This window comes from Aythya marila, assembly GCF_965140915.1.
Source record: "Aythya marila genome assembly, chromosome: 2".
NCBI lineage: Eukaryota > Metazoa > Chordata > Aves > Anseriformes > Anatidae > Aythya > Aythya marila.
The window spans coordinates 116,433,351-116,456,927 of NC_139043.1; the positions used below are offsets into that span (position 1 = coordinate 116,433,351).

The 23,577-nt window shown below is 36.3% G+C and overlaps 1 protein-coding gene across 1 annotated transcript in view; it reads left to right on the forward strand.

Annotated features, from left to right (window-relative positions):
• Window positions 1-23,577, forward strand: part of RP1 (RP1 axonemal microtubule associated) — a 214,311-nt gene that overhangs the window by 8,809 nt on the left and 181,925 nt on the right. The window contains exons 2-3 of the mRNA XM_082755390.1: window positions 20,011-20,661; window positions 21,969-22,140. Coding sequence (XP_082611516.1) covers window positions 20,023-20,661; window positions 21,969-22,140 — 811 coding nt within the window. The 5' untranslated portion in view covers window positions 20,011-20,022. The remainder of the gene's footprint in view (window positions 1-20,010; window positions 20,662-21,968; window positions 22,141-23,577) is intronic.

A 23,577-nucleotide genomic window follows, 5' to 3' on the forward strand; every position in this document is an offset into this window, starting at 1 on the left:
TGATATTCACTTGTTTATATGAACAAGCCATCATCTAACCTTTAACTGTCAGTTTAATTTGAGCACATGCAAAAGATATATTTTCTTCCTTTTTGCCTGACTCTTAAAACAATTTGCTTATTAATGTAAAACAAGTAAGGAATTGCTAGTATGAGAAATATATGAAATATGTGAAACAAATAAATAGTTGCTCTAAAATTGCATTGCAGTTTTAAGTTTGTAGCACACAAGTACTAATTATCTTAAAACTCACATTCTTTTACTGATCTAGTCAGAGTAAAAGCTGCATGAAAAATGTTAAAGTTGGCAAGTGAAAACACTGGGAAGTGATTTATCTTAGCAGGGAGGGAGCTAATCTTTTTCCAGGTTTTGTCCGGAAATTGATGTGTTCGTTTCATAGATAAGGCTTTGCCACCAAAGGCAAACTGAAATGAGGTGCTGCAAAAGCCTTATGGGTGGGGGCAGTATTAGTCAGTACTAGCACAGGAGCAACTTTGTCATCAGTTATAAATATCTTACTAGATCATGTTAAGTGATAAGAATAATTTTATATGACATTTCAAAAGTACCAATTTATAGCTGTTCTATCAGTCTAATATTAAAAAGAAAGAGCTAATATAGAATCCTAAATTACTGTGAAATAAGACATCAGATTTGTGTGTTCTGAGGTGTGTTTTTGCCAGAGGTTGGAGCTGAGATAGAAAATATGCCTGAATATCACATAACCTAGAACATTTTGCTATAAATTTATCCCAGATATACCACAAACTTTATGCTTTAACAAGACAGTCTCCTTCTTAGATATTAACAGAGATCTCTAAGAAGTACTATGCCAGATCGGTATAATTTAGGTTACTAAAATCTCTCCTTTTGTATATGGAAACAGCAGAAATCAAACAGGCTTCCTTTTCCTTATATGTGGATTTTGCATCCACATTTCTTTTTGATAAAGTGAATTTTCTTTAGCTTTTTCTCCCTAGAATGGATGTGGTTGGAACGCTCCCTCAGCATGCAGAACTCTCAGGCCTTTTCTGTCTCAACGAGGCAGCTTGCTCTGATCTAACCCTTTTGTGAATAGTTACATGTATGTTATAGGAGTTTTTACTTTACTAATAATGAGACAAAAGGTCAGGAAATGTGATGCTACTACTTTATTATAAACTTCAGTCCAAAGATTTTTTTGCACTGTATTTGTTCAATGACCTCACACTAGGATTCTGGTCTGAGTAGAAGTTGTTTTTATTGCTCATGTTCTCATTTATTTCAGTGTGGGAGATAATATAATCTGAGTAGAATACAACAGTAGCACCTCTAAACAGAAAATGAACTAACTCTTTAATGGTTTAGAATTAGCATTTAATTTTTTTTTTAAATCCTTTATGATCAAAATGTAAGTGCTGAATATACCATGCAATTAGTAACATTAGTAAAATTTGGCTTACAAAGGGCACGGCTATGATTGCTTTAAAGCAAATGTAGCAGCTAAATTTGATTCTTAGGCGGGTATGTATTTGTTACACATTGGCTTCATGTGACCTTAAAACCAATTTTCTTTAAATATCAACAGATTCCTTCTTAAATTTAAATGTTGTCTAATTACTGACATTGCTGTGAAGAGAAAAGGATTGAAGCAATGCTTTGACGTGTACTTTGCATAAAATAGACATTACTGTTTGCCAGCATAAGGATATTAATCTGTCTTTCAACAATGGGCAGTAAGCTTTTCATAAAAATGCTTTTAATACTAAGTGACATTTGTTGTCTTTCTTCTGAGCATGTCTGTAACTCTCTGAACTATGTGTGCATTTTTAAAATCGTGTTTGAGTTATTTATGCATCAGTACTATAAAATTGTTTATAGACATTAATTGAATGACACGGTTATAATATCAGAAAAATCTACTTCATCTTCTGCTGGAGCAATTTGCTACAAGTCCCCGGGCATTAGGATAGCAATGACGATCTCTGTCAGCTGGCATGTGGCAGTCTCCCAATTACTCAATTTCTGTATTATAGTTTCAAATGTTAGAGAAAACATCAATTACTCTTTAAGATGTGATCATTGTCCTGACCTGTTAAATGTGGCCTTTTCCCACCCAGCTAACATTTCTGAGATTTCATTTTTTCCCCCTCATTTTCAGTAAAGCCAGAGTCACAAAGGAAGGAAAAAACAAAGTTGGGAACAGACCAAGAGGAAAAAGGCTATGATCAGAAATATTTCATTTAAATAATTTGCTACGGGTTTCTATTGCTTGTGGCTTTTTTTTTTTAAAAAAAACTATTTAAACATATGTTAAGTTGTTAAAAGAAAAGTGTTTTTAAACCAGAGAACTGATATTTCATTTAGAAAATAGTCAGATTTTTTATTTTTATTTTTTTTTAATTTCAATTCTGAAATGCACCATGACTAAAGCAAAATTTATTTTCAACCTTATTTTTCTCTTATCTACATCTGCTGCTACCAGGCATAGTGTTGAAACAAGGAATATTTATGAGGCAGTAATTACCATGAAACACCTTGATTTTGCCTAAACTAATTGCACAAGTGGGGTGCTGCAGTTTCTGAATCCAAGGATCTGTGTTTCTTCTGGTGTCAGTGGGTGAGCCGTGGATAAGGGCCAAACGCCCACCCAGCCGTTCACTCACTCCCCTCCTTGGCAGGACAGGCAGAGAAAATAGGATGAGAAAAACTTGTGGGTTGAGGTAAAAACAACTAACTTGCATACCAATTACTGTTTTAGGCAAAACAGACTTGACTTGGGGAAAACTAATTTAATTTATTGCCAGCTAAAATAGATTTCAGCAGTGAGAAACATAGACAAACACTGAAAAAACAGCATCCCTCCCCCATCTCCCAGGCTGAGCTTCACTCCTTCTCTGCATACTCTATCCACCCCGAGCAGCACAGGCAGGGATGGGGGCTACAGTTAGTTCATAACGGTTGCTCTCTGCCTCTCTTTCCATCTCATATTTTCTTCCTGCTCCAGTATGAGTCTGTCCACAGGCTGTAGTACTACAGAAAACATTTCTGCTCCAGCACAGGGTCTCCAGGGGCTGCAGTTCAGAAGTCTGGTCTGACATGGCATCCTCTGTGGGCTGAAGTGCAATCTCTGCTCTGGCACCTGGAGCACCTCCTCTACCTGACCTTGGTGGTCACACTGCTGTTTCTCACTCTATTTTCCCCTCTTCTGCCTGCCTAGCATCTGCCTGCCTAGCACCAATACCACACCCATGGCTGATGGGCTCAGCTGTGCCCTGCAGACAGCTGAAAGCAGCTGTGTCTGGCACAGGGCAGCCCCTGGACTCTGCTCACAGAGGCCACCCCAGTAGAACCCCACTCCCAAACCCTTGACACCAATACCCAACACGTGAGCTTATCTGTCTGCAGCACTGAAGACAGTGCTTACAGGAGGGACCATACTTTTATCATATGTCATAAAAGATAACATAGTCTAAGACTTCCAAATGAAGTAACAAATCTTTGAACTTGACAGCATATAAAAGTCCCTCAATTCTCCAATAACATTTATTTATTTAGCTTCTCTGAATGAATACATATAAACAATTTGTTGCATTTAAAAGGATAGCTTTTAATATTAATTATTAAATATGCTTTAATTTGTTTTCAGAAGACCAGTTATGAGTCATCATTACCCCTTACACGATCGCATTCTCCAACTTTAAGATTTACACTGTTCTCATTTAAAGGGATCACTAAAACATTTATATTGTGGTATATCTTATATATTTGTGTAGTGTATGTAATGTGATTGGGAGCCCATGGAATTCAGAATGAAATTGAATTATTAAAGACAGAAGATAAATTGAAATGAAACAGTTCAACAAAGCTCTGATTTTTGTAAAATTAAGAAAATTCACAACTGCACTAAGAAGGGGTCAAGAACAGTGGTGAAATATCAGGCAGAATGTTAGGAATTAAGAGCCAAAGGGCACTGATAAAGGAGAAGAAATAAAATAAATTGGATTACCCATTTAAAAAGACTAGGAATGATTTAAAATTAAACAGTGACTGTATTTGGAAAAGAGAGGAAAAAAAATCTATTTTTTTTTCCCTCTTCTTCCTCCTCCTCTTCCTCCTCTTCTTCTTCCCCCTTCCCCCTCCTTTTTTTCTTCCAAAGACATATCCAAAATTTCTGATTAGATCTTTAAAGTTTATAAATATTGATCTAAAAACAAGCTGATTTTGCAAATCCTACATTTTCAGAAAGTATACACTAAGGAAGAGGAAAAAACTTGGAGTCTGGCTAGCATACAAATAGACTACAGCTATGGGTATTTCTGACTACTGTGTGCAACATCCAGTTCTATATGTGTGTAGGCATTTATGCTAAACATATTTGTACTTGTTCTTCTGATTAAAAAAATGACTTATGCATGTATTTAATTAATTGTCAAATTGTGAGTATACTTAAAGGCATCTTCATTTCCTTGATGTACGGTTTCATGATATTGCAATATGATCTAAGTTGAGATATTGCTATGCTATGCTGCATATATGAATATTTCTCAGTGAATATACTAACCTTTCTCAAGGTGCATCAGTCTAAGGAATCACTTTCAGATTCCAGGATCTGGGTTACTCATACATGTATACTTCTTTTTGTTCTTTTTTATGCCAGGAGTAGTACATCTCTATGTGTGTGTGTGTGTGTGTGTGTGTGTGGAGGGGCACTGGGTATGGCTCTCGTCTAACCTGTCAGGTTGCTAAGTTGGTAGAAATGGTTCTTATATCTGAAAAAACATGGATTTTGAACCAGCTCCTTTTGTATAATACAAATACGTTGCTATTAATTAGTAGTCTCTTATCCTATCTTCTTGCCTGTGAAGCTATTTTAATTTATATACTGATAAGGATTTTTTTTTAAGTTGCAAATAAGTTTGTCATTATTTATTGAGTATAAATAAATCCAGTTATGTTAGAAATTACATGTCAATATATTTTTTTTTTCTTTGAGAAAAGCCTGTGAAATTTGTCATTTAAAAAATATCAATGGCAATAAAAAGAAAGAAATACATCTAAATGGAAAGAAAATTTGTTTTTAACCCTGAAATGAGATCACATAAAAATCACTTTTCCTCCTCATTCCTTTTCTTTCTGAAAAGGAGATATATGTTAAGTGTTAGTATCTGGAAAACATTCTGATGAAAGCGTATTATATTTTCTTTTTCTCTGAAGTTCAAAAAGGCAAAAGAGTATCTCAGTTCACTTTGAGGTTACCTTACAAAAACTTTACGATGATTACAGTAAGCTGTGATATCATGATAAATAAATGTATGATGTAGCATAACAGATACTGTGTTTTTCAAGGAGGAAGTCTAATTCCCAAAAGCAAAAATAAACCTAAAATAGCATTAAACCAATAATACATTCTAATTGCTTAGAGACAGTTTGCGTGACCAGATTATAGTATGTCACTTCTTTTTAGATCAGGTTCTTCTAAGTAAACAGACATCCTTCAGCATCTGAATATTTCCCTGTGGCAGTCTGCTAAGAAAAACACGAGAAGAGATCTATCCAACATCAGTCTTTCCGCTAGCTGTTCCCAGTGATTTATTTGAAGTCCCAAGAATCGCTTATCTGTTGAGATAGAGAAGCAGAGCCCTAGTGCCTACCCATTTGCTCTGTGCAGCAGGTCTATTGTTCTGTCAGCATTCCTGAGTGATTGCTGAGGTTGACCTTGGCTGGTGCCCTGATCAGAGGTGATTTTGCAAATACTGGTTTATTTCAGCAGTATTCAAGTAAGTTTTGTAAGTTGCTTTTTTCTTAAGAGATTCAAACTGAAAATTGTTAGGACTATGATTCCAACTATGATTCCAACAAGAGGGACTATATTTACTCATTAGTTTTTCATTCTCCAAGGCCTTGTGCTGTCTTCTGCGTCTCTAACGGCACAGATGGCTGTATCTGCAAAAAGAGGGAGTCCTCTACTGCTCTGCCCTATTTTCCTTCTTAAAAAATCCAAAGACAGTAGTCAAGGATATGTCAGACAGTTTGATCCTTGAAATGGAAGCCCATGTCTGCACTGAATCGCACTGGTTTCTTTTGTAATAATGGTGGAGCACACAAATGATAAAATTGGGTTCAGGTCCTGGGTTTACAGATGCTTAACCAGGATATGCTGTTTAGTCAGTCCTCTACAGAGGAAAAGTAAGGAAGTACTATCTCACACAGATGTTGTGAGGGAAAACTCCACCAGTGATTGCCAGCTGCTAGAAAACGAAATGGCGAGAACTGTATAAATACCAAGCAGAGTGGAACCGGAGTGAGTAGATACACAGCTGCAAAAACATGATGCTTAGAAGGGGTTTAAAGAAATTAGTACAAGTCAGAAGTGTAACTACATAAATAAGCCTTTAGCGTATTATGGAAACATGACCAATATTGATTTTAGGGCATACCTCGTTTGTCAGTGTAATACAAGCCTCTATGTCATCAGCGTCACAAGGTTCCAGGGTGTTCATCTGAATATATCTCTCTGATTTAGCATCTACTTAGACAATGTTGGATCTATATGAGAATACTGCTTTTCTTTATCATAGTCTGAAACTCTGCAATTTTTCTTAGTTGTCAAGAATGAGTTAAAGGACGGTGACAAATATTAACTCATATAAATTATATTTCTTGTTATAAAATCAACTGGAAATAAACATTGTTCAATATTCAGCATAATGAAGATAAGAACATAAAATAGCATGGCATAATGCAGCTGTATCCTGAAGGCGAATGAGGCATCTGTCTAGACCTCCTCTCCAGATGCAGCCACATTCCCCAGGCACTTTACAGCAAGCATGAGCTAGATGCTTGGTGCAGGCATTGCTGACATAGCATAAGAATCTGACAAGTAAAGGAGAAGGAGTAAAAATACATTTAGGTAAATTTCCTGCATCTGCCTGTGTTGTATTAGAAAATATGAAAAATTAATGTAGGTGATTATCCCAAGTATGAGAGATCTAGACATACTAGAAAGAGTTTAATGGATGGCTACCAAGATGATGAAGGGCAAGAGCAACTCTCCTGTGAGGAGAGGCTGAGAGAGCTAAGACGGCTCAACCTGGAGAAGGGGAGACAGAAAGTGATGTTTATGAGTACCTGAAGAGAAGGTGTAAAGCCACAGCCAGTCTATTTTCCGTGGTGTCCAGTGCCAGAACAAGAGGCAATGGGCACAGCTTCCTCCTGAACACCAGGAAGAACTTCTTCTCTGTGCAGGTGACAGGTTGTCCAGAGAAGCTGTGAAGTCTCTTCCTTGGAGCCACCTGGACATGGTCTCGGGCAGCCTGCTCTGGGTGGCCCTGCTTGAGCAGGGGCTTGAACCTGATGGCCTCCAGAGGTCTCCTCCAGCCTCTGTCATTCTGTGATGCTGTGATTCTGTGGTTGACTGTCGAGCTGAAGTGAGATGAACAGACTGTGAAAAAGCAGATAGAATATACATGTAGATGTTCAAAATCTAAAATAAGTGAAAACAAATTTAAACACTAATATTATGGAAAACAACAACCTTTCAGTTGGTTCAAACATAATTGCAGATTCTTTTTTTTTAATTTTCAGCTTATGAATTATCTGGGATTTTGACTCCCTGACAAAATTTATAAAGGAAAAGATGCAAAAATGTTTGATGGGGAAGGAGTTTTCTGTTTGTCTCAAGTAAGAATAATAGTAGTAAGAGTAGAGAAAGCTTGAAAATGCATCAACTTTCTGTCTTAATGGAGCAGCAGAAACAGAAACTGTATTGATAGTCAGTGATCATGTATTTACTCCATGGATTTTCTATTTACAAATATTTTTTATTTTTATTTATTTATTTTTTTTAATCATAACTTGTTTTAAGATGAATAAGATCAACGCCATCTTATTTTTATTCAATAATAAATGCAACATCTTACTATTGAAACTTTAATTAAAATGAATTGAACAATATTAATGAGTGTACAAAAATTTTTGTTGACAACAACGTTCATTTAAGTAGTGGAAAAGACTGACAGATAGAAACTTATTGGTGATAATACCTCATAAAGTTCCATAAGGTTAATAGCTGTCACTGTTCAAGAAATAATGTGCACAAATACTAACTGGATGCCTTCATAAATAAAATGTTCTTTTTCACACCTCTAATTCGTTCAAAATTAAATATACATATAAACCCAGTTCTTTGGTTAAATAGTATCTCTGTATGCAAGTGAGATTGGAAGATTGTATTTCCAAATCAAAATAAAGTGAAAGGAAATATACAGGTAGGGGAATATACAATAAAGGCATTGGAAAAATATCAAATTGATTTAAAGGATATACAAGTAACTGAAGTTATCTGCATTAAGAGTTTGCTTACCTGAATGTACCTGTGTATGTATCTATATGTACTTAGATATATACATGCATATACATAAATATCTACTTACAATATTTGTATGAGTGAGAATCATTGCAGAAGGGCAAACGTTGAGTATCCTGGAGGGTCACAGTAATGGAAGCAGTGACTGTTCTCCAGACTTAAAACAGAGTGGGAGTCCTGGCTTGATTTTAGGAACATACATTCAGTGATATGTTTCAGCTCCATATTTTACGTCACAGAATCATAGAATTGTAGGGGTTGGAAGGGACTTCAAAAGATCATTGGGTCCAACCCCCCTGCCAAAGCATGTTCCTTAGAGCAGGCTGCCCAGGTAGGCGTCCAGATGGGCCTTGAATATCTCCAGAGGAGACTCCACAACCTCCCTGAGCAGCCTGTTCCAGTGCTCCAACTGCTCCGATGACCACTGCTGCAAGTATGACAGCCACATATAATGCTGCATTTTCTCTCACAACATTCTGTGCTGCATTTTCTATCACAACATTCTGTACCTGTATTTTCTCAGAGCTTTTTCCTTGCACCTGTGGTTTACACAACTGAGTAAGCTAGGGGATTCAGGTGCAACACTGTGATACAACACTGGAGACAGTCAACTGGAGACAGTCGACTTGTTTCCTCTGGGAATCCCCAGCTTTGAGTTAGATATCTTGGCTCCTGAATCATGGAGAGATGCAGGGTCTTTGGATTGGAGGTCATGTTTGATGTTGTTTCCATGGCTGACAAAGAAATGGATATCTAAACCCAGCCTCAGAGCTGCGTCTTGCTACAGGGCGTTTGTAGCTATGAAGTCACTTGTGGAATTAAATGTTGCATGCAGATCAATCTTTTTTTAGATAAAACCTAGACAGGAGGAGAACCACAGTGCCGGCTCACTGTCTTGAAAACTGAGATGCATGGACTTAAATCCCTACTCTAAAACAGACAGTGAAACAGCCCTCCAGAGTTTTAAGAGCTCTAAATACTAGCCAGAGGAATGGAGGACAGCAACAGCTTTCTGCCTGGGCTGTCAGAAGGGATGGTCAGGTTTCTTCAGGCAAGATGAACAAAACAGTGACAAGCTGTGCATTGCATCAAGGCTAAGACATTAAGTGGCTTAGTGTTGTCAAAGCTATAATGGTTGTACACGTGCTCAGCAGCAAAACTGTACTGTTAGAAAATTAGGAGGCTCAGGAGACTGGGCACCTACAGAAGCAGGCATCAGACCACAGATTGATAAGAAATACAATGAAATTAAATGAGTATAAAAAAATAAATATGTGGCAACCCTATGTTTTTTAAACAAGTTAAGTTGTCAGTAAAACTTTCAGGTCCACATAGGAATTTTCTAACCAGTAGGGGGGAAAGTCAACCTTTAATACACCAGCAGCATGAATCAGACTAGCAATTAGTTGTATCATTACTGTTTTTTACAATTTCTTGTGTGTTAAGATCAGATTGCATTTATTAATTTGATGAAAGAATTGCAAGGGTTGTGAAGGCAAGTATTCAATGGAAAAAAAAAGACATTTAAAAATGTTGTAGGATAAGAAATCCAGGGGCAGGGAGAAATATTCCATTTAATATTTTCCCAGTTTATAAAATTTGACACACTCTGTAAGAATTCACGTATCAGTAATTATGTAGATGTAAAACAAAACAAAACAAAATGTAGTCCAGGGTGGCTCTGGACTGATGGACTGATGCTTAAACTCAGAAAAATATGAAAATATGTCTGACTCTTCACTTTCAGTTAGTATGTTTTACAGAACAAAGGCAAAAAGGTGGTAAATACATCTGCTGCAATAAAATAACAAAAAATAAGCAGAGAATGTTTATGCATTTAACTTTGAGACAAGCTGTACACTTCGGAATTAAATTTCAACCCACTTGAAGATGATGGGAGAATTTAAACTTCTGTCAAGGCAGAAATTTCCCATAGGAGGCTATTTTCTGAACACAAACAGCCATTCATATTTAGGTTAAGTTTAGTGAGGATTGGTGGTCAAAAACCAGAACAGCTCAAACAGGCTTTTTCAGACCTCAAATGGCAATCCATCTAACCAGTCAGAGCTCTCTCAAAATCAAGGCACTGGTTTTATTTTGTTTTCCTTTGTTTTCCTTCCCAGAGGCATACTTTTTTTTTTTTTTTTTTTTTTTTTCTCCCTCATTCTGCATCCCCAGCTGTTGGTTATCAAATCTCTGTTGGAGAATTTAATGAATAAAAGTCTGTGGGGATTAACTTGATAAGAAGTTCATGTATATAAAGAACTAAAATGCTGTTGTAATGCAATAGCTCAAAATCTTATCAGTAGTAGCATATTAATAATGGCACATTTTTTGGAAGGCTTTACTGGAAAGGATGTAAACAGGCTGGACATACTGGAGGGAACTTAACCCAGACCCCTGCTTTCAATGTGATAATTTCCTTTTTAGCTTAGCAGTTTCCTAGTTCCATACCTTACTGAGCAGTATGATTAAAAAAAAAAAAAAAAAAAAAAAAAAAGTAGAGGTGTAAGAGGTTGAAGGGACTTGGAAATATAAAGCATATTATCGGCTTTTTCTTGGGGCACAAGGTCAATACTAATAGTTTAACTAGTGTAGCAACTGCCCTTTTTAAAGGAGTGACTCATACTGGAATGATAAAAATACTCAAGTGCTAAGTGTTGTTCCATATGTCTCAGACTTAAACAAAGGATGTCATTCAAGGGCCATAGGACTGCCAGTCAGGGACAGCCACACCACACACTGTTCTGACCCTGCTCTGACTCAGGATAATGCTGCAAAAAAAGGCTGCTTATGTTTCTCAACCTGGGATACTGGTTATCTGCTAAGGAAAAAGAATATATCAGCAAACATGATAATGTAATTGCTAACATTTTTTTCTTTCTTGCACATCAGTTTCATAGATGTGATTTGGATCTTGAGAAACACTGAGGACTCATAGAATGAAGTTGAAAGTGTTGGGTTATATTTAGGTACTTGAGTTTTTAATCAGTTTGGTTACTAACGCAAAGTCCATAGACAACGGGAAGTAATAAACCAATATCATAAGGAGTAAACATAGAATTATTTTTAAAAGTTGTTTGGATGTTGTACTTTCCTGGGCTGATCACAAGAATTTAGGAATTTCAAAATTTCTCTTGACTTTGGAATCTTTCTTTTTACCTTTGGTTCATCCCAGGGATTGTAGACCAAAGTGTTTGCAATAGGTGCTTGACTTTTTGCTGTATAGAACAGCTTTTGCTGTATAGTACAGCTTTGTGGGCAAATAGAAGGCACTGGATTTTCAATTGTGATACCCATACTGCTGTCTTTCTAGAAGACACTTTGTTTGAAATAGAAATGAAAATTGCCACTGATCCCTGTGGTCATTAGAGTAGATCCTTTGAGTGTATCTGTCACTGTGTTCACAAAGAATTAAGAACAAAAATCCAAATATGAACTTTTGCTTTTCCTCTTCTTTTTGATGAAAGACATGAGCTGAAGTTAATGACTGCCTCACATGATATGGCCATAATTTCAGCTATGAATCAGGAAACATCTGTAAGTGTGGTGTCTTCTCATGAGAAATATAAAGCATCAATATATTTTATTTCACATTATTTATTTTCCATATCTGAATGTACAGTAAAATGCCTTTTGATTAATAAACGAGCCTTTAATGCAACATGGTGCCATAAGTATTCAAATTTTCTATGTTTTATTTTCATTTGTTTCCATCATTATTTTTTCTGTTCCTGCAGTTTTGGTACGATCACTGAGTTTGATTGCAAAATTTACCTTGTAGAAACAGTGAATTTCTCTCATGAATACCTGAAGAACTTCTCGTTTCTGTGCAGTAACTCAAGGAAGCATGCAACCAAGCTTAGGAGGTATACACATACATTTAAAATGTTTGAAGATGGCAATATTATTTTCCTTTTCTGACTGTGGAGACTCCTCTGAAATCCAAATGCAGCAAATCCCTATGGACAGTGCACTGAAGTATTGCCAGCCTTTCAGTTGTTTGTTACCTCTGCTTAACCAGATATATCTCATCTTGCAGGCTTTCGTGAAGAATTGCATATATCATCCACGCTCATTCAATGCAGTCAACTGCAGTTCACTTGGACTGCTAATATAAAAGCAGTAGTCAGCCATCTGTACACCATTTTCTGGTATGGGGAAGGTACTACAGAGCTTAGGAAAGTGGAATTTCAACAGCAAAATTTATTTCAAATCCCTCTGTAGTGGGTTTACATAGCAAGGTTTTGGTAGCAGGGGGCCGTAGGTGTGCCTTCTGTGAGAAGAATCCAGAAGCTGCCCCATGTTAGATAAGGGCCCCTCTGCTGGCCAGAGCTGAGCCAGTAGTGATGTTTGCATTTAAGAAAGGGAAAAACAAACAAACAAACAACAACAACAAAACCTGCTGTGGAACAGCAGCTGGGGCAGAGAGGGGTGAGAAGCAGCTCTGCTGCAGCCCCCCCAGATCAGTGCAGAAGGAGGGCAGAAGGTGCTCCAGGCAGGCAGCAGCAGTTCCCCTGCCCCTGGTGGAGCAGGCTGTCCCCCTGCAGCCCTTGGGTCCCACATGGAGCAGATCTCCACGCTGCAGCCCATGGAGGAGCCCCTGGTGGAGCAGGTGGATGTGGCCTGGAGGAGGCTGCAGCGCCATGGAGAGCCCCCGCAGGAGCAGGCCCCGGGCTGGAGCTGCAGCCCATGGAGAGGAGCCCACGAAGGAGCAGGGGGTCTGGGGGGAGCTGCCGCCCACCCATGGGGGACCTGTGCTGGAGCAGTTTGCTCCTGGGGGATGGACGCCACGCCATGGTACAGAGCCATGTGGGAGCAGTGCTTGAAGAGCTGCTGCCTGTGAGCAGCCCCCGCAGGCTCATTTCAGGAAGGGGGGATCCCACGTGGAGCAGGGGCAGAGAGTGACGGTGAAGGAGTGATGGAGACGAAGTGTTAGGGACTGACCGCAGCCCCTGCTCCCCATTCTCCTGTGCTGCTTGGGGAGGAGGTAGAAGAGGGTGGATGGGGGGAAGGTTTGTTTTCTTTGTTTCTCACTTCTCTAGCTTGTTAGTAATAGGTAATAAATTCCTCTAATCTCCCCATGCTGAGTCTGCTTTACCCTTCACGATAATTGTTGAGCGATTTCCCTGTCCTTATCTCAACCCTTAAGCCCTTTGCATCATGTTTTCTCCCCATTTCCCTTTGAGAAGGGGGAGTGAGAGAGCAGTTGTTGTGGAGCTCAGCTGCCCACCTGATTGAAACCACCACACCCTCTTAGTTTAATTATCAGGTTTGTAGAATCGATTAATCATAGAATGGCTCGGGTTGGAAGGGACCTTTAAGATCATCTAACTAGATCAGGTAGGCCAAGGCCTCATCCAGCCTGGCCTTTAACACCTCCAGGGATTGGGCATCTACAACTTCTCTTGGCAACCTGTGCCAGTGCCTCACTACCCTTACAGTGAAGAATTTCCTCCTAACGTCTACTCTAAAATCTATTCTCTTTTAGTTTAACATAATTCCCCCTTTTCCTATCATTATCTGCCTAAGTAAAGAGTCCTTCATCTTTTTTATAAAACCCCTTTAATTATTGAAAGGTCACACCAAGGTCTCCCTAGAGCCTTCTCTTCTTCAGGCTGAACACCTGCAGTTTTCTCATCCTTTCTTCATAGGAGAGGTGCTCCAGCACTCTGATCATCTTGTAGCCCTCCTCTGGACTCTCTCTAACAGATCCACATCTTTCTCATGCTGCGAGCCCCAAACCTGGATGCAGAACTCCAGGTGGAGCCTCACAAGGGCAGAGTAGGGGGGGACAATCACCTCCTTTGACCTGCTGGTCACACTTCTTCTGATGCAGCCCAGGGCACAGTTGGCCTTCTGGGCTGCAAGCACACACTGCTCGCTCATGTCAAGCCTTTGGTCCACCAGAACCCCCAAGTCCTTCTCTGCACAGCTGCTTTCAATGAGTTCTTCTCCCAGTCTGTACTCATGTCTGGGTGCAGCACCTTGCACTTGGACTTGTTGAACCTCATGTGGTTGGGGAGAAAATACTGGAAGAAAATAGAAGAAAAAGTTAATATTTCCTGACCTAGAAAAATTGGTACAAATCAATCACTTCTTTGCTTATACAAATCAGACACAAGCAAAGTGTCTTTCTCTATTGACAAACCGGTACAGCTGACTTAGACTAAAAATCTACTCTTTAGATAGCTGAAATCCTACCCCTTGTATTTTTATATAAATTCTATATTAGAATTTATAGGAATTATTTAAAACCAAATTGCATGTAAATATGCAAGAAAAATATTGAAATCTTGAAAAATTTCATAATGAAAGAGATAAAATATAACTGATTTTTTTTTTTGTGTATGGCTAAACAATTATAATGCCTCAATGATAAGGAATTAATAAATAAATAAGCCAGTATATATGTCTAATGTCTAGAAGTCTAATGATTCTTAAAAAGTAAAAGCAAAATTGCAGTCCTTCCCATTAAAACAAAGTATTGACTAATCAATAACGCTTACTCTTAACTCGTAGGAAAAAATAAAAAAGGACCAAGAAAGACACTAAGTACAGGTTAAAAGTCATGTTTAGTATCTGAACTGGGAACTGAAGATGTTCTGGAGATAAGCAGGCATATAATTCAAAAGTGAAAATGACAGCAACCCAGAAAATTGCAATCCTATTTGCAACTGCAATTTCTATCACTGAAATGTTTTCTCATGTGGCCTGATTTTGCATTGGTACATTTTCAGGACTAATTTTATATTCCCCAATTTTTATTTACGAAATACAGGAAGAACATCTATTCTGCAAATATTAATGTCTAATTCTTATCCTGTCATTTTAGTATTTTCATGAATGTTAGTGACCTGAACATATGAAAAGTGCTTTTGTGTGGATACTTTCCATTACAGGACTGTGATAATCTTTTGTGCTGTTAGCTCTGAGTCTAAGTGTAATAGGAATTGAAAGCAATTCCTATTAATGTTATTTTTACTATGAAGTTGATTATTCCTTTTGTATTTTCAGAGTATGAGTTCTTTTTGTTCATAATACAAGAAGAAATGCAGTGAAGCTTTTAAGTTACATATGTCTGTACAAAAGGCTTTGTGAGCCTTTTGAAATCTTACAGAATTAAGGGGCACTCATACCATTAAAGGGTGATACTTGTTTATCTTCACCAGGCTGCAGAAGTATTATGCAGTGGGACCCAAATTCCAATGGTGCACAGAAACAACGGATTAGTTTGTTATTAAAAGTGGCTTTACATGCACCGGAAAGCTAATGAGACTAGCAGTAGTATCTTAAATCATGCCCTTAAAATAAAAAGAAAAATGTGAAAAATTTGGTTAAAAAGTTATAAGACATCAGAACACTCAAACACTTAGAATTCATGAATATCCAGATGTTCCTTCTGCTGATAAATATGTTTGGTAATCGGTGTAAGCTATTGGGGAAGATGTATATGAGTGTAAACAGAATATTGGTGGGAATATAAGCAGGACATTAGCTGAGAAACATTAAGGACCTTAATAATTATATTAATATAATATTTAAGAAAATGTTTATAGCAAAATATCTACAAGATTGTCTTTTAATATTTTTACCTGCATATCTTACAAAAGTGGAACAAAATCAGCATTGAAAAACTTCTATGGGAATTGGACTCTGCTAAACAAAACAGTTAAAAAGTCATTGTGGTATGCAATGGGAGTGTGTACTGAGCAGTGTTTTTGTTACTACACAGCTAGTTCTGAGAGCCTGCTATAATCTTGATTAAGTAAAGAAGCTCTAAATCAGATTATACATCTGGTAGTAATTAGACAAAACAGTTAGCATCCGGGGACGTAGTACTTCCACTGGAAAAAAAAAAATCAACAACAAAAAAAATCAACAACAAAAACACAACCCAACATTCAGTGGTATAATAAAATTACAGTCATACATTATTCCCTTGTATCTTCATGAACTATATTCATGCACATTTATTTTCATTACAGCATCCTTTCGCCAATACGCTGATCTGAGGAATGCACCATAGATGACAAACTATGTCAGACCATGCAATCAGACCATGCAATGTTTTATTGTGTGTTGTGAAAAAAAAAAAAAAAAAAAAAAAAAAAAAGGTAGAATTATTTTCAGTACGATATCTGAATAGAGAAGATATGGGAGAATCTTTAGCACAAAGAGGATCATCTTGACCAGGTGGTTGAACAAAAGCAACAATTAATGCCAGGAGATAGTTAATAGTCTCAGAAAGTGATTGGTAGAAGCACCACCTCATTTTACATTTTTATCACTACAAAATTTTATTTGAAGGATATCAACAGACAGATTAAAAGATCAATTAGATGACCTATGTTCCCCACCTCCATTTTTATTTTAGGTGGTTCTGTGAGTCTTTTGAAAGAGTTAAATAAAAATTATATAAATTAAACATTTAAAAGGAAAAATAATGTTTAAAAATAATATAAGAGGACTTGCTGAATGAGATGCTAGACAGTCTGTTCTGAACAATGGCTACCTAAGGTGAACCTAGTCTGGTGATTAACATTAGCCAAGATTAAGCAAATGGATTATGGTGTTTTCTTCTAGCTGAGTGCACTTGGAATAAGACTGAGGATGTTCATTTCATATGGCATAGGCAATCACATGTACAATTTATGAATCTCTGAAAACAAGCTATTTTTTTATTTACAGAGGTTGTGACAGTGGGTGAGTATAATGAAATTATATGCAATACTTATAATACTTAAATACTTAAATACTTATTAAATATTTATAATACTTATAATACTTAAAAGACATTAGATATATTCTTATAGTTCAGAATAAACTGTTCCACTTAGTGTCATTATAAAATCAAGCAGCTTTGTGCAAAAACTTTGAACAACTGATTTTGGTTTATGAGAATGCAGGCAATGAGATTCATTTCTGAATTCTGTTCTAGTTTCTTGCAGAGTCAAAATTTTAATATTGTAATTGTCATGCTATCTTAGACATTCTGGGTGATGTAAGATCATCTGATTATAGCTTAATTTTAGAAGAAAATTGTTAGAATGTGACAACCTGTAGAATGAAATTGCAACTTCTACAACATGTTGATTATTAATTTGTTGACATATTTAATTTTTGTATGCATGATGATAAAATGAAGCTGTAAGGTATCTGAAAGATGAATAAGTAATTTCCACCCTTAAAATTAATACTAGGAAGTATTCGTGCATGGTGTGCTATGCATCCATCAGTTCCCTGTCAAAACTATATATCATTCATTTTCTGCTTTGCTAAAGAAGACTTCTTTTCCTTAGATACTTTTGTAAATTCAAATTATTTCATGTTTATAATGAAAATTGACATTTTGCTTTCTGTATTTTGTCCTTGTTTGTTTTGGATTCTGTTGCTGGTAGTGTCAATATGCAGTCTAATAATTATCTCTATGTAAACTATATTGTATTTCTCTTCCAAATATTGGTTACATAACTGAATGTTTTACATGAGTACAAATGTCCAGCACTACTTCTAAGAGTCTAATTCAAAAGCAGTTATTATCAGTAGCCTTATCAGCCAGCCTTAGTCTGGTTGAAAGGGCATGCAGATCACTGAGGAACTTTTCTTCTGTTACAGATGCCTTCTTTTGTGTGGATCATTTTCTCTGAAGTGTAGAAAAGTTCTTGTTCCAGCTAGCAACATAAATGACCTGAATAGATTTCCTCTAGGAACATCACTATGTACAGAATAAGGCATGAGACTTAAAAATGTCTGGTCCAGATTGTGTCCCTAGAGTCTTAACTCTAAAACCTCTCTTTTTAGAACTGTAATGAAAATTGAGGCAGCTAATGAACAGAGGTATCAAAAATGAACAACTGTATCTCTCAGTGATTTCAGTAGAAGTGGAGCTCCACCCCATGATAGAAAGCAAGCCACTTCTCTAGCCATCATGAACTAGCTTGTATAACTTGCTGCAGCCAAGCTTGTACATTTCTTCCTGCTTACTCCTTATGGTTGTTGTTATTAATTTAGACCTAAATGTATTATTATTAGACCTAATTCTATCTTTGTATACATCATTCTTATACAGATCTCTTTGTTTTTTAATTTTATCACTTAAAATGAGTAAAATTTTCACCATAGTATATTAAAATGTTGTTTTCTTCCTGTGCCATGATCATTGTTCAAAATAAATAAAAAACTATGTATATATATATATATATACATAAATTGTTAATTGTATAGTGACAGGAACATTTAAGAAGTTATTAACTCTCAGCGAAGGCAAAACACCCAAGCTGAAAACAGTGCTTTTTTGGAAAAGCTTTAAGAACACACTTACAGAGAATCTTGACAAATTTGACTTTATTTGAATCTTGACTATCTTGAAAAATGGTAACAGTTTCTTACCAGTTTCAGAACTGAAGTATTAAAGTAGTAGAATATGTCAAAATATTGTTTTCCATAGCTTCAGTAAGAAAAACACACAGCAGTCAAGAGAGCTCCATAATTCCATTAGTGAGTATGGCAACTGCATCGAGGTGACATTGACAAAGAATTTAATTTACATTATTTTGATGACAAACATATTCCCTGAGACTACTAGTCAGCTTTTTAGTAAAACTGTGCTAGCAGTTCATCTTCCAGGCTGATTAGTTGGCTATAAGTTTCTACCCTGTGCTCGCTCTAGCCAAAGCAAAGCAGTCATTAAGATAAAGCAAATTTATTCAATTAAATGATTGTCATTAAAGTATCTGTATGTAGATTGGATTAAAATGAAAAGGCTATTATGAGAGTACTCCATTTTCAAGCATGAAGACATTCGATATAGTTGTAAGAAACAATCTGTTATTTAAAAGAACAGTATGTAAACGTTTCAACCATAGCAAACTACTACTTTTACTGAAAAATACCAGAAATGTAGTGTCTTTATAAATGATTTAAAGACTTTTCTCTTAATAAAAAATCATATTTGATCATTATAAATGAAAATTTTGAATTGGTTGATTTATTTATCATGAAAGATAAAACATGTAATAAAATAGCAAATGATCTGGTACAGATGATACGGTACATGATATGGTACATCTTTAAGACGTACTATAACATTAACATTTTTGGGACCTTATTCTGGTATAATTTACCAGGCATAGTAAATCAGGAGCCTTTTCCCTGAATCCAATGTATTTGTCCTGGTGTAAAACTAATAGATGAGATCATAGTAAATTATATTGTCTTTCAGTTTTGTTATTTTGGACTGAGTATGGCTTATGCCTAGGCATGAATTGCTTCTTCTTCACAAAGATTTTGCTAATATATTAAATATGAAATGCTGTCATTAGCTTCATCCTCAAGGAAAAAAAAATCTAATTATCATTCTGGACTAGGTACCTTCTTCCAAGGAAAGGTCTCTTGTACCAAAATGATAAGAGATTTGAAATTACCTTGGAGAGTGTTGGGAATACTTGCAAGCAGAGCTATGCTAACTTAATCTGACAGTACTGGAGTCTTTGTGGAATTTAGAGATAACAGCTTGGATCCATTTAAATCCAATGATTTTTGGCACAACTTGCTGCTGTTCATTTCTTATAATTCTCTTTCTGCACCTTTCAAAATTAAGACTGTCTTATTGCTAGTCATGTGAAAACTTTCACATCCGTGTCCTCTTTTTTTCCCCCCAGATTGCTGTCAAAATGAGTGAAACTCCTTCAACTAGTTACTCAGTGAATCAGCCAAACTCCTCTGAGAGTGAACAGAGTTTATCTACACGCCATTTCAATGTTACCGAACCTGTTGTGGCCAAACGGATCTGTTTCTATAAAAGTGGAGATCCTCAGTTTAATGGAATCAAAATGGTCATTAATAACCGGTCTTACAAAACATTTGATGCCTTGCTGGATAGCTTATCCAAAAGGGTCCCATTACCTTTTGGAGTAAGGAATATCAGTACACCAAAAGGGAGACACTGCATCACCAATCTTGAAGACCTCGAAGATGGAAAATCTTATATTTGCTCCCATCAGAGGAAAATGAAGCCTATCAACCTAGAACGGGCTAGCAAAAAGCCATTGCCTTGGCAGATCAGTAGGCCCGTCAGCGCTCGCCGTCGTGCTGTGCAATTAGCAAGGGAGAATGAAATTGGATTTGGACACAGAGAAAGAAAAATAACAACTCCTAAAAAGATGCTTGTTTTCAAAAACGGAGATGTAAGACTCAGACGCACCATAATTCTGGGAAAGAAAAATACACAAACCTTTGAGGCCTTTCTGGACTATATGAGTGAATTAATGCAATATCCAGTCGTGAAACTATATACCACTGATGGCAGAAAGGTGAGAATAAGAGAAGTGATGATGTTTGCTTCTAGGTTATTTTTAACTAAAACAAAATAAAATAATAAAAAAAGTGACTTTATCAATTGTAAACTAGAGACACTGGCCTGCTATAGTATCTAATGTGCTGAATTTCAGCTGTTGCCTTTCTATGGTTGTTCCCCTTTAGGAAGGCTACTAGCTTGAAGGAAATAAATACACATGAATCTAGCAATAACAGAGAAACAAGTGGGGATATTTTATTTCAAGTCTTCATGAAAAGTCACTTTTCTTTTTCTTACTTAGGTCTCTTTCAGGCATTCTTTCAGTTATATATTTTTTCCCTATTTAAACAGAAATTTACTTTAGTCTTAAAGCTGTTTTCTGTGATTTTTAAAGCTATAAAATATTACAGGTAGTATCTAATAGCCATAGCTACTTTATTATTACACAGATGGACAGTGTTTTGCCATTAATGCCTTAGAACTAGGAGACCTTATATTTTACAGTATCTAAACTGCAGACCAAATTTTGTACCTCTAAACCCAGATGTTGCAGCAATAATAATCCTGAATTTAATTTTACACACTGTTCTATGTAATTTTATCTCATTTAGTGTTTTTCCTGCATGTTGTTTAACTGGAGAGAAGGGCTTGTGATCATACCTAACAACAGGTATCTGGAAAGGGAATTCCATGCAGAGTGCTTGTTCAAGGGAAATCTTGTGTTTTCCCTCCATTTGGTCAAGATCTGTATTAGGTTGGGAAACTCTCCCTATCTCCGATGTCAGTGAAATGCAATTTTCAAGCCTTATCTTGCAATATATTTTGGAACATAAATTCAAATCTGTTAGTCAAGGGCCTGAACAACTTGATCCAAAGTTAGACCTGTTTTGTATACTAGATGACCTCCAGACATCTTTTCCAATACATATTTTGTGATTCTGTTCAGTTCCACCATGGCAGTACATGTGAAATGTTTGTGATGTATTCTGAATTTTCCTTTTCTTCCTCCAAATAGATGTTCATATATATACCTACCTTCAAATTCATAGTCTTATTCCATGGTTATGAATGATCACTCTTCAGTGATGAAATAAAACAACATATGCAAGCAATTACATTATAAGTAAATTTTGATCTGTATCCAAGTGTTGTTTCTTGAAGTCAGAACAGAGATAAGAATTGCCTTATAGGAATTGAAAAATTAATTCTGTTCTGTGATACATATTTAATAGACAGCTGCAAAATGATGTAGAGACTAAGAAGTGAAGATATTACAGCATAAAAAGGATAAATCTCTTACTTTTTTTTTTTTTTTTTTTTCAGGTTCCTAATCTTCAGGCCCTGATATTGTGCTCTGGAGCTGTAGTCGCAGCAGGGAGAGAGCCTTTTAAACCAAGCAATTATGATTCCCTTGGCTATTCACGACCAGCTAAATTGCTTGGAATTGCAAATCGTGTGTACCCAAAAGCAAATGCCAAGTCAGAAAGTGAAAATAGTAAGTTCTTTGAATTAATTTTTATTCTATTATTTGGTTTATCTCTCTCAGTATAAGACATAAACCATGACAATCTTACTGGGATCAAGGATATTCTAAAACGACAGCTGAAAATTTATCTGTAGGTATAAGAAAGATGAAAATATTAATTTTCATTTTAAAACACGTTTCTTCTAAGTACTCAGCTAGCATGCATATTTTGTCTCAAACCAACTTATTTAGAACATGGATACAAATTTATACGTATATTTTGTTGTAATGCACTTGATTGTCATTGTCATTAATATTTTGGCATCACATTTAATAACAGTGGAGGTAAAATAAATCCTACAGGTTACTTTAGAGTTCTTAACTGTCTGAAATTATTGAGGAAAACTTTTGTGCTGTTTTTAGGACCTAGCAAATAGGGATTTGACTTGTCATTATCATGACTTTCACTTTTTTCCCATGTTCCATGCTCCACATAAACATGAAAACCATTACAGCACTCATCCACTTACAGACAGACTCAACATGTTTTTGTGAAGCTGCATCCTATAGGAAATTCTAAATCCTTATGACTGTAAAATAAGCTTTTTGGTTAAGTTTTGGAAAGGATGCACAAATACATACTTTCCCTTTCACTACTCAAGGAGTTGTGTCACTGACAAGAGTCAGTGAGTGTGAGTTGGCCAGGGGATGGTCAAGAATTGTTTCTGTCCTGAGACTTTATGTGGTAATCCTCACTATGTCATGGAGCACATTGCTACATGAGGCACTACTATTTACTTAAAGGTGTTTTTTTCCACATCTGTCATAGTTTATTATGTCTCTACTAAACTACTAATTTTAGTTTTTCTCAGACTTCATGTTCTTTGACATTCCACAGCTTCAGAGCTGTTGGTCTGGTCTCCATTAAAGGAGTTAGTCTAAAATATTTCATGGGAAAGCATATGCATAGGGAACTCACAGAGCATTCCCCCTGAAATTATAGACACCTATCTATAATATCAATGTGTCAATCATAAAAGTCTTTTTATAAAAACTTTTGTAACTCTCCTGAGCAAAACGTGCTTAAATTCAAGTAATGTGAGATAAATTAGTATTAGTTATGTTAAAATAGCTTCCTGCAAGCAAAACCTTTCAATTAAATTAAGACTTCTATATATTTAGGTATCAGTAACAGTTGTAGATGTCTTTGTGTGGGTGTACATGCACCATTTCACTCACAGCCAGATCTGCTTGGAAGACAGCAAAGTTTTATTTTTACCTTATTTTCTTTTATCTCTCACCTCTTCAGTGACAATCATAAGAAAGAGATAAGTCAATATTTAAAGAGCCAAATTATTAAAGGTTAATCAAATGACTGAATGTCTAAAAGTATTCTCCTTGGCTTTACTGTGTTTTGCACCATTTACATCTAGAGTACTGTAGCATAAAATGTATCTCAGAAGGTCA